This window comes from Sus scrofa, chromosome X (assembly GCF_054392235.1).
Source record: "Sus scrofa isolate SSC_HxYL_T2T_F1_AM1 chromosome X, Sscrofa_HxYL_maternal_Yorkshire_Landrace_v2.0, whole genome shotgun sequence".
NCBI lineage: Eukaryota > Metazoa > Chordata > Mammalia > Artiodactyla > Suidae > Sus > Sus scrofa.
In genome coordinates this window covers 13038229-13053715 of record NC_139401.1, presented here as the reverse complement: position 1 = coordinate 13053715, position 15487 = coordinate 13038229, and the positions used below count along the sequence as shown (strand labels likewise).

The 15487-nt window shown below is 44.1% G+C and overlaps 1 protein-coding gene across 26 annotated transcripts in view; it reads right to left on the bottom strand.

Annotated features, from left to right (window-relative positions):
• Positions 1 to 15487, bottom strand: part of FRMPD4 (FERM and PDZ domain containing 4) — a 919679-nt gene that overhangs the window by 40267 nt on the left and 863925 nt on the right. For all 26 annotated transcript variants that reach the window (XM_085007332.1, XM_085007337.1, XM_085007339.1 and 23 more), the window contains one exon: positions 8904 to 8949. In XM_085007332.1, the coding sequence (XP_084863458.1) occupies positions 8904 to 8949 (46 nt within the window). The remainder of the gene's footprint in view (positions 1 to 8903; positions 8950 to 15487) is intronic.

Here is a 15487-nt window from a genome sequence, read left to right as displayed (position 1 = left end):
TAGCTCATTAATTATCCATTTTATGATGCAAAGGAACTTATTTACGAAACAGAAATGGACTCGCGGGCACAGAAAACAAACTCATGGTTACCAAAGGGGAGGGAGAATTTAGGAGTTTAGGTTAACATATACACATTACTATATATAAAATAGATGAGCAACAAGAACCTACGGTACAGCACAGGGACCTCTGCTCAATATTTTGTAATAACCTATAAGGGAAAGGGATCTGAAAAAGACCTACCTACCTACCTATAGCTGAATCACTTTGCTGTACACCCGAAACTAACAGAGTTGGAAATCATCTATACTTCAACAAAAAAGCACAGGTATACTTTAAAAAGTATCCCATTACTTTCCTTCAAACAATTATCTATTTTAACAAGGTGGGAAAGAGTCACTGATGGCTCTGAAATAATTCCTAATCCCCTTGTTGTTCACATGAAGGGCATACAGGCGCATGAGCAGGCCAGCATACGCATACACACACACACACACACACACACACACACACACACACACACACTCTCTACGTGGCTGAAATGTGAAATGTAAGTTTCAGCCTCCTGTTGGTAACCTGTGATCCTACGCTCTTACTGGGCAGGGAAGAGAGGAGACCTCCACTTAGAACTGAAAGTCAGGAGTTCTCGTCGTGGCTCAGTGGTTAACAAATCTGACTAGGAACCGTGAGGTTGCGGGTTCGAGCCTTGACCTCACTCAGTGGGTTAAGTATCCGGCGTTGCCGTGAGCTGTGGCATAGGTCGCAGACACAGCTCGGATCTGGCGTTGCTGTGGCTCTGGTGTAGGCTGGCAGTTGAAGAAGCTCTGATTAGATCCCTAGCCTGGGAACCTCCATATGCTGCAGGTGTGGCCCTAAAAAGAAAGAAAAAAAAAAAAGAACTGAAAGTCACCTTCATGTTCTGCCTCATCTTTTGGAACGTTTGTACTGTCTTTCATTGGAAAGAGGGCAGAGGGATTCAGTTTGTCTCCCTCAGAAATGGAAAAGTGCAGCGAGAAAACCTGCTTGGAGGGGGCTGTGATCTTGGTAAACTGACTTCATCTGAAAAGCAGCGTCCCTGCACAATTTTAACAAAGCCTGAGGGGAAGGCATCATAGCTGTCAACCAGGTTGCAGGCACCATCTGTTTATTTTGAAAAAGAACTGCCTTCTCTAGTGAACCAAATACAGAGGTAAGTATTTTGCTTCAATCATAAAATTGCTATTTTATAGATCAAAATGGTCAAATACTGGAACTTGCACATGGTTCCAGCTAACATTTGCATACTATACAGTTCTAAGAGATTGAAGCCATTGTGTAAATAATTCTAGTAATCGACTCTAGAGTCAACACAGAGACTCAACCTCCTGTGTATATTGAATGCATTAATCTCAAAAGCCAATTAAGAGGTTCCATACTTTTGTTCAAGTAAAATGAAGGAAAAAAAAAGGATTCCCGTCTTTGTCAAATACAAGTATACAAAAGATCAAGTAAAACACAATGTGATGGAATGGATAAATAAAATGTAGTCTGTTCATGCAGTGAGATATTATTTCGCTACAAAAGGGATACATTCCTGATACAAGCTACAGTATGGATGGACCTCAAAAATATTACGTTAAGTGAAAGAAACCAGACACAAAAGGCTGTGTGTGATTTGATTACACTAAATGAAATGTCCAGAATAGGAAAACCCACAGAGACAGCAAGCAGATGAGTGGGTGCTAGCGGTTGGGGGAGGGGAGTGGGGAGTGACTGTTGAATGGGTAAGGGGTTTCCTTTTGATGTGATGAAAAAGTTCTGGAACTTAGCAGCGGCAAAGGTTGCACAAGATTGTGAGTGTACTTAACGCCACAGGATTGAACACTTAAAAATAGTTAAAATGGCAGATTTACGTTATATGGACTTTCCTATAATAAAACAAAATCACTGTTGGAAAAACATGATAAAACATGGAGGTGCGTATTCCTGGCTCGAGTTCTCCCTTAATGTTGAAAAAATCCTTCTGTGATTTCAAAAGCTCCCCTCCGCACCTGACCCACCTTGTGGATGGATGGTTTGGCTTCCAGAGTTTCAATTCCTTCATTTACGCAAGATGTTTTAAGAGAAGGGCTGCCCTTTAAAAGCAAAACAAAACACCCCCCACCCAACTCCACATGGCTGCTCCTCAACAGGAGCTCTTTGTACAGGTTCAATGTGACTTTTAAAAGTCCGACTGCAGAGCCAAAGTGATGCAACAGTGGCGTTCTCTTCGGTATCGGCATCACTGTAATTATAGGCCAAGCTTAGTCACGACGGATGAACAAATCATACCGTAGTGAGTTCATTTGCCTTTGATTCGCCATTTTTTAGCTGAAGGGAAAACATTATTCTCCCATAATGATTTTAAGCAGGGGATATTTACATTGGCACAAGGCGTTTAGCGCAAGTGAAGCGGCTGTAATAAAGCTACCCAGAACAGGCGCTGCTAATTAGATGAGATATTTGAGCAGAAACACCCTACTTCCCCAGCATTGTTGGGGAATGAAATATTTCACACATGTTCACTGTGCCAGATCCTGAGGTTTATTCCTCTGTGCATGTGAATTTTTAAATGGAGTATTTAACTGTATTTTTCTGAAATGTTCTGCATAATTCCTTGCCTTAATGAAGAGTATATTTAACCGAATTTTGGTTTTTTATGCATCTCATTTGGTGTATAATTTTAGAATGTGGTGATGTTCCCATGGAAGAACGTAGGGTTATCAGCCCCTAACGTAAGTGGCCCCATAGGACGGAAGTGGGCATGCTTGGGATGCTTGTCTCTTCTGTCTGTAGCTATTGCATGGTCACCTCTTACAGCCTCATTCCTGTCCCTAGATAAACCTGGCCATCTAGGAAAACCAGAAAGGAAACTAGAGAGCCAGGGGTAGTTAAGTAATGTTTTATACATATTTTGAAGTCAACAGCCTTGGGGTCAAAGTAACAATTTTGTGGTTGTTCTGGATTTGTGACTATTTCATAGAATGGACACATATTTTAAAAATCACCTTTGTCTTTTTAGGGCCTCACCCACAGCATATGGAGGTTCCCAGGCTAAGGGTCCAATTGGAGCTGTAACTGCTGGCCTATGCCACAGCCACAGCAAAGCAGGATCCAAGCCGCATCTGCGACCTACACCACAGCTCACGGCTGGATCCTTAACTCACTGAGCGAGGCCAGGGATTGAACCTGCATCCTCATGGATGCTAGTCAGGTTCGTTAACCAGTGAGCCATGATGGGAACTCCTAAAAATTACTTTTGATAATAAAGACATGAGCTCTTCAAGTCTGAAAGTTACTGAATGAGAATCCATAAAGTAATGGCTCTTTCTATTGGCTTGAATTACTTCTGGTACATGGAGTATGTAAATTAGTCACAACTGCAGTTTTGACTCCACCTCTCTTTGTGGCTCAAAAAATACACAGTGCACACCACCCCAAAACTCGATGAATTAATTCTTGGCAACCTGCAGACCAGTAGGTGCTGATCACAAGGACTTCATATCCTGTGGTGGAAGTGACAAGTCATTATGATTTAGAATAATCAGATTTTCCTGCTGTGATGTAATTTTAAGATGCAAAGGCCTCTAATCAACCCTTGCGCCTCTTCTCAAATTGGCTATTGCTAAGGTGGCCGTGACAGAGGGCTGACATGCTCCTGATGCTTTGAGATGTTCTTAAAAGTAATGAGAACGTAGCTTGAAAAAAATTACATAAATAAGATACATTTCTGCAACTGCAGTGTACAGTCTTGAACTTGCCATCCCCGGAGCTCCCAGGAAGCAGGGGGAGGTGAGCAGGGAAGGGAGACAGGGAGGGTAAGGAAGCCAACGAAGCAGTCCATGTTGAGTCAGGCACCACTGTGAGCAACTGGCGTCTAACCCTGCTGGGACCTCTGGGAAACAAGGCAGGCTGCATGCCTCAGAGCTATACTGACTGACGAGAGAGGGAGCTGGGGTGTTTATCCACCAGCCCCCGGCCATCAGTGATGAATTGGCTGCCCTTCTGGGAGTGATAATTCCTAACGAGGTGCCCCCTTCTGGCCTGCTCCCTGAGCATGCTCCTGCAGCCAGAAATAGCCCACAGGTAAAGAAACACTGGTGCTCTCAGGTGGAAATTGGGCTGGCAAGCTCAGCATGTCACATGCCAAGGGGATGTGTTCTGGGTTCTGATAGCATCTACTACACTGATGCTTCCATGAGGAGGTGTGTAGCTTCCTCTGTGGAACACAGTGGAAGGTGGACAGGAAGGGAGGGGCAGGCAAGCAGGTCTCGGCTCCTTGGCCTCGAAGAAACGTGAGGGAGGGTGAATTGCGGTACCTCAGGGACGTCAGAACGGAGAGAGACTGAGCCCAAGTCCCACTGAGTTGGGGTTGTGTGAGGGGAACTTCTAGAGACCCTCCCTTCCTCCTCTCTTTATTTCTTTGTCTTTTTAGGGCCACACCAGCCGCATATGGAGGTTCCCAGGCTAGGGGTCAAATCAGAGCCATAGCTGCTGGGCTACACCACAGCCACAGCAATGCAAGATCTGAGCCGTGTCTGTGACCTACACCACAGCTCATGGCAACGCCGGATCCTTAAGCCACTGAGCAAGGCCAGGGATCGGATCTGCATCCTCATGGATGCTCGTCAGATTTGTTTCCATTGAGCCACAACAGGAACTCCTAGAGACTCTTTAAATAGTCTGTCTTAGGTAAGGTTGGACCGAGACATTCTAGACTTGGAAACTATGGAAAGGAAAGAAGGAAGTAGCTGGCCCAGAAAGATCTGTAATTTAAAAAATGGTAACAGTGCAAGGAAAGCAGATGGCTCATCAGAACAAAACAGATAAACTCAATGAGTAGCCCTGAAATTCTTCCTCTAAAATTCCATCCTGAGGAAATGCTACCAAAAATAGATAAAGAATGAGCACTTCCCTTCGTGGCTCAGGGGTTAGTGAACCCGACTAGGATCCATGAGGATGTGGGTTCGATCCCTGGCCTCCCTCAGTGGGTTAAGGATCTGGTGTGGCCGTGAGCTGTGGTGTCGGTTGCAGATGCGGCTCAGATCCTCTGTGGCTGTGACTGGGGTGTAGGGCAAAAGCTGTAGCTCTGATTCCACCCCTAGCCTGAGAACCTCCATACACCACAGGTGCGGCCCTAAAATGCGCGTGTGCGCGCACACACACACACACACACACACACACACACACAAAGAATGAAAGGCTTAATGATGGGGGTTGGTTCAGTGTAATGTTTTAGAGTCATGTATATAATGCTTATAGAGAATCCTTGATGACATAGGAAAATGCTTGATGTACTAAGTAAAAGCAGCAGAATAAAAGTGTCCATTTTATGGTCTCAATTACTGACAAGGCATTAGAACAAAAAGACTGGAAGGAGATCGGCCAAAATGCTAACCCCAGTTGTCTTCTGGGAAAAGCACTGCCAACCTGCATTGTTCTGCTTCTGTATTTCCTTCTGCACTTCACTGATTTTTTGCCAAGAAATAAAGTGAAAATGGTGGAGAGAGCCCTCCATAATACTTTAAGTAAGAAGACAAAAACCTGGTAAGAGCTACTTCTTAGTGAAGAATCTGGGGACTCCTAAGGCTTTCCTCCCAGGTCGCCTCTCACTGGAGAATGATTTCGATGGCTGGGTTGTATTGGCACAAGGTTTAAACACTGGCCTTCTGCTTTGACTGGATCTTACTATACAGAGATAATATGACACAAAAAATGCTGCCCTGCAAGTTGCAAAGAAATTAAAAGGTTAGCTTTTATTGTCTGTAATAAAAGTAGAATGTATGGCCTTTCTCTTGGTCTGGTGGGCCCTCTGTTTCTGTCCACCAGTTCTGGTGGCCAAGAGAAATGGTTAGCAAATAAGTAAAACCTAAGGAAAAAAAATTTAAAAGCCACCGGCTTGTAAGAAAATGCAAACGCAAAAATTGAAGCAAAACTTCAGTCTCTCTTCCCATTTGCGTTCCTCTCTCCATTTATTGCATCTATTTAAGTAACTGTGGGGTTTCAACTCCTATAATTCAGAGGAGGAAAGGGTGGCTATGGACTGGATTAATGACGGGAGACTTTAGGTAGGACACTGGTTCCCCAGTGGGGGGGATTCTGGTCCCCAGGGACACGTGGCAAGGTCTGGAGACATTTTTGGTTGTCACCACTCAGGGAGAGGATGCTACTGGCCTCTAGGGTGGAGGTCAGAGATGCTGGTCCATATTCTTCTGTGCAGAATGGCCCCTGACAACAGAGAATTCCCCAGCCCCAAGGTCAACAGGGCTGATGTTAGGAAACTCTGAGGCAGCATTTAGAATTTGTGCTGAGACTAGAAAGGTGAGAAGGACCTGGCGAGGCCAAGGACGGGGTGAGCGGAGTGCGTGATGGGCATTGCAGGAAGGAGGGCTGGTCCAGGCAAAATCAAAGATGAGAATTCATCTACGGTGACTGGCCATGAGAGAGTGACTCTGAAGAACAGAGGTGCAACTGCTAGCCGTAAGGACAAGCAACACTCTTGAATGCTGTGGCTAAATGTTGACTTGTGATATAATGTAACAACAGGAGCCAGCTGAACTTCTGGAGAATTCCAGATTTTTCATCGAAAGTAAGTTCCATGATTCACAGGTGGAAATGGCTGTTCATATGAATAACAAGTCATGTAGACTCAAATGGCCAAAAGAGCAAGCAAAGCCGCAAGACAGAATCTTAAAGCGACATGGGATCCAAGCCACATCTGCGACCTACCCTAAAGCTCATGGCAACGCCAGATCCTTAACCCACTGAGCAAGGCCAGGGATTGAGCCCACAACCTCATGGTTCCTAGTCAGATTCATTTAACCACTGAGCGACGATGGGAACTCCCATAATCTTTAACTTAAATGCAAAACTCTTCGCAGTTTCCCGCACTGCAAAAACAACCTGGTTTGGAGTAAAATGGTTCTGATCTTGCATTGCTATGAGGTTATAAAGTGGAGACAGAGAATTCAGGAAAGACAACGTACACTTGAAGTTCCACCAGGACTTTGTAGCTGGTCAATCACTTGTTTATTATAGACACTTATATTGGCTTGACAAGAATGTACTGGCCCAGTGCAGAGAAATGAAGAAGTGTGGATAGATTTAAAGCAGGTGTGAGGGACAACGGGGTTAACTGAAACAGTCTAAAAACAGATGAGCTAGACTTTATATGGGGGGAATTGAGGAGTCAGGAAGTGGTGGAGTAGATAGAGAAGCCCTGTTTTAGTGTTGGGAACTCAAATCTTGGTTCTCTTACATTCTGCTAGTCTCCTTAGATTTCAAATCCAAACGTGTCTGTAACTCTCAAGGAGTTGGGACTAAAAGTAACAAATCAATGTTAAACTGGACTTTTTTTTTTTTTTTCATGCTTTTTAGGGCCGTACTCACAGCACATGGAGGTTCCCAGGTTAGGGGTTGAATCGGAGCTGTAGCCACTGGCCTACACCACAGCCACAGAAACACAGGATCTGAGCTGTGTCTGCGACCTACACCACAGCTCATGACAAGGCCGGATCCTTAACCCAAGGAGCAAGGCCGGGGGTCGAACCCGCAACCTCATGGTTCCTGGTCAGATTCATTTCCACTGTGCCACGAAGGGAGTTCTGTGACTTTTAATATATGTAGTAATGTCCCTGAATGGCATAACTAGCTGTCTTGGTTAGTTCAATTTGTGATCTTATAACAATCTTGAATTTTTTTTTTTTTCCCTGCCTAAAATGCCTAGCCCATGGTGGTTAGAAGGAAAATTCAGGGACAGGAGATGTGAAGAGTTTGGTCAGAAGAAGGAGACTGGCAAATGCCAGAGCCCCTTTTTTCTTTCTTTTTAGGGTTGCACTGTAGCATATGGAAGTTCCCAGGCTAAGGGTTGAATAGGCCTACGCCACAGCCACAGCCACACTGGATCCAAGCCGCATCTGCGACCTTTCCCACAGCTCATGGCAATGCTGGACCTTTAACCCACTGAATGAGGCCAGGGATTGAACCCACATCCTCATGGAGACGATGCTGGGTTCTTAAGCCACTGAGCTACAACGGGAACTCCTAGAGCCTTTTAATTGATGTAGAAATCTCTATGGGGAAGAAAAGAGAAGCATAAGCAGGTTGAAAACTCTGCAGCTCCATGTGAAGGCCACACAAGAGCCTGAGAGTGAACACTTGGGGAAAAACCTGCAGGAAATGGGCCTCAGTATTTTTTAGTTCTCTGACAATGTATGAAATTCACAAGCAACTGCAAATCTACAGAAACAAATAGTAAATTAGTGGTTGCCTGTGACTGGGTCATTATAAACGGGAAGGAGGAATCCTACTGGGGAGACGGAAGGGTTCTCCAAATGGATGGGGGGGGGGGACTATGGTGAACCCCAGTAAATTTTATAAAGATTACTAAACTGTGCACGGGCGAATTTTATAAAATGTGAATGACACCACAATACATTTTTTTTTTTAAATCATGGGAACTGAAGGCAGAGCAATTTTAATCACTCTCCACCCTCCTGACCCAGGCGGCTGAATCAAATTCTGATGGCCACGCTACCTCTGAAACCCATCTCTAAAGCAGGTTTCATTGAAACCTGTTTAACCTGGGATTCTTAAGCTGGCAACTTGAGAATCACCAGAAAATTCCTCAGTTTTGTGTTATTTCCAGCTGTGAGAGGCACATAGGACTGAGTATTTGTTTTTCAAGATATTTAGGAAACGCACGACTTTCTTCTCCAACGCATGGGCTGCAGCGTGGAGTGCAAAATACCAATAATCCAGATTTGGGGACTGGTTCTGTGAAGGCATGCTCTTATTCTCTGCTGTTATGCATCAGGCTGGAGTGGGAGGAGGAGTCTGGAAGCCTGAGATGACAGAGTGGCATTTTTACTCACGGGACACTTACAGGGTAAGGCTGGATGACCGTGAGGAGTATCGATTCTTTGCAGCTTCTGTAAGAGAGAAAAACAAACATATGACATGCACGGGGCCTGGACTCCAATGGTGACAGTATTCTTTTGAAACAAGATGTGTGATGGGTGGGTGACTATTCCTTGGGCTTCCAGGACAGGGAAGCAAAAAGCTCCGAAGTGGGCTTTCAGACCCCAGAGAAAATCAGACTCGAATGTTCACCCGCTGTAACAAACAGCCCAGTGGAACGCTCCTTATTGGGTTTATGTTGGGTGGTACCATCTGCAACGCCAAACAGCAGGGCTCTAGAATAAAACTGGCCGAAGAAAGGTCAGATTTTAGCAGGATCAATGCACTCTCTCTCAATATTGATCCTCGCCATCCGACTTCCCTTTAGCCGCTTAAAAATATCTGCGTACTTTTCTGGAAGGGGATAGATTTTAAAAAAAATGTATCTATCAATTCACTGACCATCATTCAAGGTTGTTCTATCTATCAATTCATTTCTGTCATTCATTGAACAGGCAACACCATTATCTTCTGAGGGTCAGCATCCCCAAAGAAAAAGGCGACTGCAGGCTTCTTACGTAAACACAGCATCGCAGCAAATGCGACACGCCAGACCCCGTGGCTCTCAAAGGCCGAGCTGTAACAATGCCTGTGACCTTGGGCGGATGAACGTTTCAGACGGGTGTCCCCGGGGAATATCACTCACCGGAGGGAACACTTTGTAGCTAAAAGCAGAACAATGTAATATAATGGTTTATTTAATTTCTCCCAAGTAACCCAAACCTTTCAAAGAACTCAAATCCTTGGGGGGAAATCATATTATGGGCTATAATAGTTTTTTGGCCTTCCTTCCTCTGTTCCTTTCTTTTTTTATCCTGAGTAGGAGAAAGGTCCGTTGCCATTTTTGTGGAGGAGGATCTGACTTTTTCTACTTCGGGAGGTAATTAATTACCTGCTTTCGGGATTTCCCACCCAAAGGACTAAAGCAAAGGGGATGTGTCTTAGTGCAGCTTCCCCGGAGAAGCCGGGACAAAAGTCATTTCTAGGATGAAGCCCCTTACTGGAAACCCATTGCCAGGGCTGGACCACGGTCTAGGCATCACAGCATTTAGGATGATGGTGACAGTAGCCTGTTTGTGCCCACCAGTTGCCAAGGGTTGGTGGAAAGCCCCAGGAACTGGAATGGCCCCCAGGGTTCCCATTAGACGGAGTAATAGAGCAACAGTGTGATCAAATGAGAATTCAGAGGCTAAGATGATGGGGGGGTGCCTGGCTGTAGACCTGTGTAGCAGTCTGGCACCCTCTAGGCAAACTTCAGTGTCAGGAGCGCTATGACCCAGCTGTCCCATGCTGGTTTATATCACAAAGAAATTCTGCCACTAGCCTTTAAGGGAGTGTGGATGAGGGTGTTCGCTGCAGTGCAATCTATGGACGTGAAGCACTGGAAGCAAGGTGGGCGTCCATCGCCAGGAGGGTGGGCACGTGACTGTGTGGACGGCGTGCCAGGGAATGGTGTGGCAGAGGTGGTGTGGGCCTGTTTGTCCTGCCTGGCCTGCTCTAGCTGGGTTAGCCCCCAGAGCCCTCTGTAGCAGGCAATGGCCCCGGACCTCATTCCTGACGCATAGCTGGTTGCACCTGAGCGTTGGAATGAGCCCAGTGGCTGTCCCCTGTCCAGAATCAGAACTAAGAGATGCAGACGAAGAGAGCTGGGGGCCAGGTGAGATGCGTGACTTGTCCTTCCTGAATAAGAGTAAAGGTTACAGATGCCAGTGTCCCCTGAGCAGGCCTGGTCCCCACCATTCCTGGGGGCTAGCTGTTCACTGTTCAAGTAGAAATAAAACAACTGATGTGAAATACCTCTGTATGATACCTATCATCAGTTCTGGGAATGGGCTTTATTTGTTTTCTCTCATCTATAAGTACTTAATTATCACCTGCCAGACGAAAAGAATTCACTCCATAGTGCTTTGGGTCTCTTAGGATTCCAATCCCAGAAAAAAAAAAAAAAAAGGTTCGAGGCCATATGTGTTCATATGTTACAGGATGCTACAATAACTGAGGCAGTCCCAGCTGAGGCCTCATGCCAATCACTTCCGCACACCAAAACAGGCTGCTGTAAGACTTTCACAGGAAGTACTAAAAACCAGGGTTAGGGACTCAACCCCTTATTCATCTCAGAGCCTCACTCATGATTTAAGTTTTTTACAAAAAAGGTAACAGGGAGAGGCCAGTAGAAGCAGCACATGCCCAAAGAGCAGAGGCTACATTTGTAAAATTACCACCCTTCCACAAAGGCAGGTCCCAAGTGTGCAATTCCTGTGGAAGAGCCAGGAGAAATGGTGCCCTGGGGTCACTGAATTAAAGGCATCTTGCTCAGCGAAGCTTCTTCTAAGGGCAAGAGGGCCTTAGCCGAAAACTGTAGAAAGTAAGGAACATTGGACACAGCCAGCCATTGGGTACTCTCTGACTCAAAGGAGCTACAGTTGGAGCAATCCAATTGAGAGATCTTCTAAAAATGTACAAAAGTGCCCCAAGGCAGAGACTCAACCCTCATCATCTTCCACGGACAGAGGAAACCAATGCCAGATAACACTGATGCGAATCAAGTGAGAACTTTCCTGCTCCTCACCTCACTGTTCTGGTCTCATTTCAATGTGGAAGGAGCCAAAGCTACAGAACAATGTTGGCAAATGCTCCTTAGCTCACTTTGGCCTTCACAGGACAGAAATAGGGGCAAGGGAGAAGTTTTGTGGGGTTGGCGGTTTGACTATTACGTGACAAGAGAACATTTTAATTACAGATTACAAGTTGTGATTACAAGTATACAAGTGATTGGAGAATTTTTCTGAACCTGCTCAACACATTTACGGAGGCTACATGAGATTTCATTGAGGGCTAAGGAAGACCTGGAGAGCTGTCATGAAGGACAAGGGGCTGGGGTGGGGCGGGGGGAATAACAGTTGCTCTGTGATTTCACCCTCTCAGATCTACTTGCTACCCTGACCCCCAATTTCTATTTACTTAAACTGACTTGAATAGATCAGATTACTTGAGTCCAAACAAGTCTTGCCTAAGACAGTGGGTGCTTAGATCCTGAAGAGGAAACCAAAAAGTAAATGCAAGAATGAGGGCTAAGAGGTGACAGGTGGAAGGGTGGGCAGGAGAATGGATGGGTCCACAAATTGTGGAAAAAAATGCTAGTTTTTCCTAGACAATGCTCACTGGTACCATATTCATCTGTTCATTTCAGGAAAGAGAAGCAAATATTCATAGCTCTTGTGCAGTGTGTTAGGAGCAGACAAGTCCCTGGAGAAGGACTCGTTATTCATCTTACATGCTAACAAAATAAGCATAGACACTGCATTAGCTTCCTATGGCTGCTGTAATAAATTACCACAACTTAGTGGCTTAAAACAACCCAATTTTGTTATCTTACAAGGCTGGAGGTCAAGAGTCTGAAATGAGCTAGGCTAAAATCAAAGTGTCAGTAGGGCTGCATTCATTCTGGAACATTTTCCAGCTTTGGAAGCTTCCTGGACTCCTTGATTCATGGCCCCTTGCTCCGTCTTCAAAACTGGCAATGTAGCAAATTTCTCCCTGACACTCCTGTCTCCCTCTTTCACCTATAAAGGCACTTATGATTACTTCGGACCCACCTGGATAATCCAGGAAAATTGTCCCTTTCTGAACTGAATCACATCTGCAGTCATAAGCTCTGGGGATTAGGATGTGGTTATCTATAGGGGACCTTTATTCTGCCCTACCATAGATGCTAGCTTTGTTAGTTATCTAGTGCTGCATAACAAATTACCATAAACTTAGTGGCTTAAAACAACACACATTATTACCTCACAGTTTCTATGAGTGAGACATATGAGTATGACTTAACTTGGTCATCCTTTTCAAGGTTTCTGATGCGATTTCAATCAACATGGAGCCCAGGGCTGAGGTCTCATCTGAAAGTTCAATTGGGAAGAATCCACTTCTAAGCATACTTCTATGGTTTGGGGTAGGATTAAATTCCTTTGGGGATGTTGTGCCAAGGGCCTCAGTTCCTTGCTGGCAACTGGTTAGAGATCACCCTCAGTTCCTTGTCATATGAGCCTCCCCCCCATGGCAATTTGCTTCATCAAAGCAACAAAGGAGAGCATCTCATTTGGTAAGACATAAGGTATAATCTTATGTTACGTAACTGAGGAAGTGACATCCCCATCACCTTTGCCATATTCTACAGGTGAGAAGGAAGTCATAGGTCTCAGCCAGAGTAAAAAAGAGGGAAATAAGCGAAGTTATGAACATCAGGAGGCAAGGATCACTGGGGGCCATCTTAGATTCGGCCTACCACATCAACAAAGAAAGATTCATAAGCAAGTAACCTGTAAGTATCTCAAAAGTAGTGTCCACCCATGACTTCACCTTACAGAGAAGTTTTTTTCTGTCAAGAATGTCAGGAAGAATTATTGCTCAGCTTACCTTGTTACTTTGAAAATGGGAACCTTTTTCAAAATATGCCTATTATAATTCTTTGTGTCTATAGTAATTCTTTGTAAATTGCCTGAAACATAGCCTATATTGACTTTAATTTTACTACCTAATGAATAAATGAAGTGATTGAAATAAAATATTCTAATATGTTACTTATGATTAGGACTAGGGATATGTTTCTTCTGTTTACTCTCATCTCTAATTATTTACTTATAACCTGCCAGACAAGAAAAGTTAACTCCATAATGTTTTGGATCCCTTAGAATTCTCAAGTCTAAGATCCTGGGGTGGGGGAAAGATGTAAGCCACATAAAAATAGCCTTAACAGAAAGATAAGAATTGAGAATGAGGAGTTCCTGTTGTGGCGCAGTGGTTAACGAATCCGACTAGGAACCATGAGGTTGCAGGTTCGATCCCTGGCCTTGCTCAGTGGGTTAACGATCCGGCGTTGCCGTGAGCTGTGGTGTAGGTTGCAGACGCGGCTCGGATCCTGCGTTGCTGTGGCTCTGGCGTAGGCTGGTGGCTATAGCTCCGATTGGACCCCTAGCCTGGGAACCTCCATATGCCGCGGGAGCGGCCCAAGAGATAGCAAAAAGACCCAAAAAAAAAAAAAAAAAAAAAAAAAAAGAATTGAGAATGAAAGATTCCACACTGAAGTAATAACTTCTTTTTATGAAGGTCTAAAACAGCTAGAGACTTTTTAAAAAATCCAGTTAGAAGCACATTTAGAGAAGTATTATCTTATAATAAATGCCAAGTGAACTTTCTAATTTGATGACTAATTTGAAATTACAGTGCAAATATTTTTTTAAAAGGTTGAATTTGTTAAAAACATCATTCTAATCCCTGTATTATAATGCTGACCTCTAGAAGATAATACAGTCTAACCTACCCTCAACCACTCCTATCAAATTTACCTTCCATTCTTCTCTCTTTATTCCTTTAACAAAGGTCTTCTGTTATCCTTTTTCAATGGAAAGTTGCTTGAAACACATTTGGGACACTCAGCATCAGTGGTTGCAGGTCATGCTTTGATATCATAGCCCATGTTCAAATTTCACTGGAATGGGACTCTGTTGCAGCAAGCAAAGTGAGGTGACGCAGAATCTCAGATTCTAATGAGGCTTTTGGTATTAACATCCCTTTCAGTGATGAAGCTACAGTTGGTGTTTGCTTTCTCTTAGAGCAGGATAGCTTGGTACCTTTCTTTTCTTGTCTTTTTGTCTTTTTAGGGCCACACCCATAACATATGGAGGTTCCCAGGTCAGGGGTCCAACAGAGCTGTAGCTGCTGGCCTACACCACAGTCACAGCAATGCAGGATCCAAGCCTCGTCTGCTCATGGCAACGCCGGATCCTTAACCCCCTGAGCAAGGTCAGGGATGGAACACATGTCCTCATGGATGCTAGTCAGGTTCCTTAACCACTAAGCCACAATGGGAACTCCAGTACCTTTCTTTAAATGACTTGCCCACTTCATATTTACACAGACTTAATACTGCAATATATAATCATATTGGCATATGCCATCATATATTTCCCTTCTAGACCAACTAAATAAGATGCCCTTGACTAACTCAGAGATCAACACAGATTTGCAGAGTTGTGAAGAACAATGAGATTTCCTCATAGGTTAGGAAAATAGAACAAAACAAAGCAAAACCGAAAAGATACAAAAATACACTTTAGGTCAAAATTCAAGAGTCTTGCTTTTGTAAAAGCCCAGACAAGTTAACCATACAATTTTAAACTTCAAAAGTGGAAATAAGGAATCAATTTATGAAGCCTGAAAGGTTAGGCTTTTAAAAGGCAAAATAAAGAGGCAATTTAGAGCTATATATAAAAGAATTTTATAAACTGTAAAATGACATTTGAACGTAACTCAAAAGACGGATGTGCGGTATTTTTATTTGGAAGGAAAGGTGGTGAGGCACAGTGAAAGGGCCTTTGAACTCTCACTTCTAAGGTAAACACATGCACACATAAGAGTCTTTCTTCTTCCTGAATTTCAGAGTTCCTAAAAGAGATTAGAAAAATATTCTTTTTCTAATCTTAGAAGCTAGGGCATCTTAGCCCTTAAACTCTC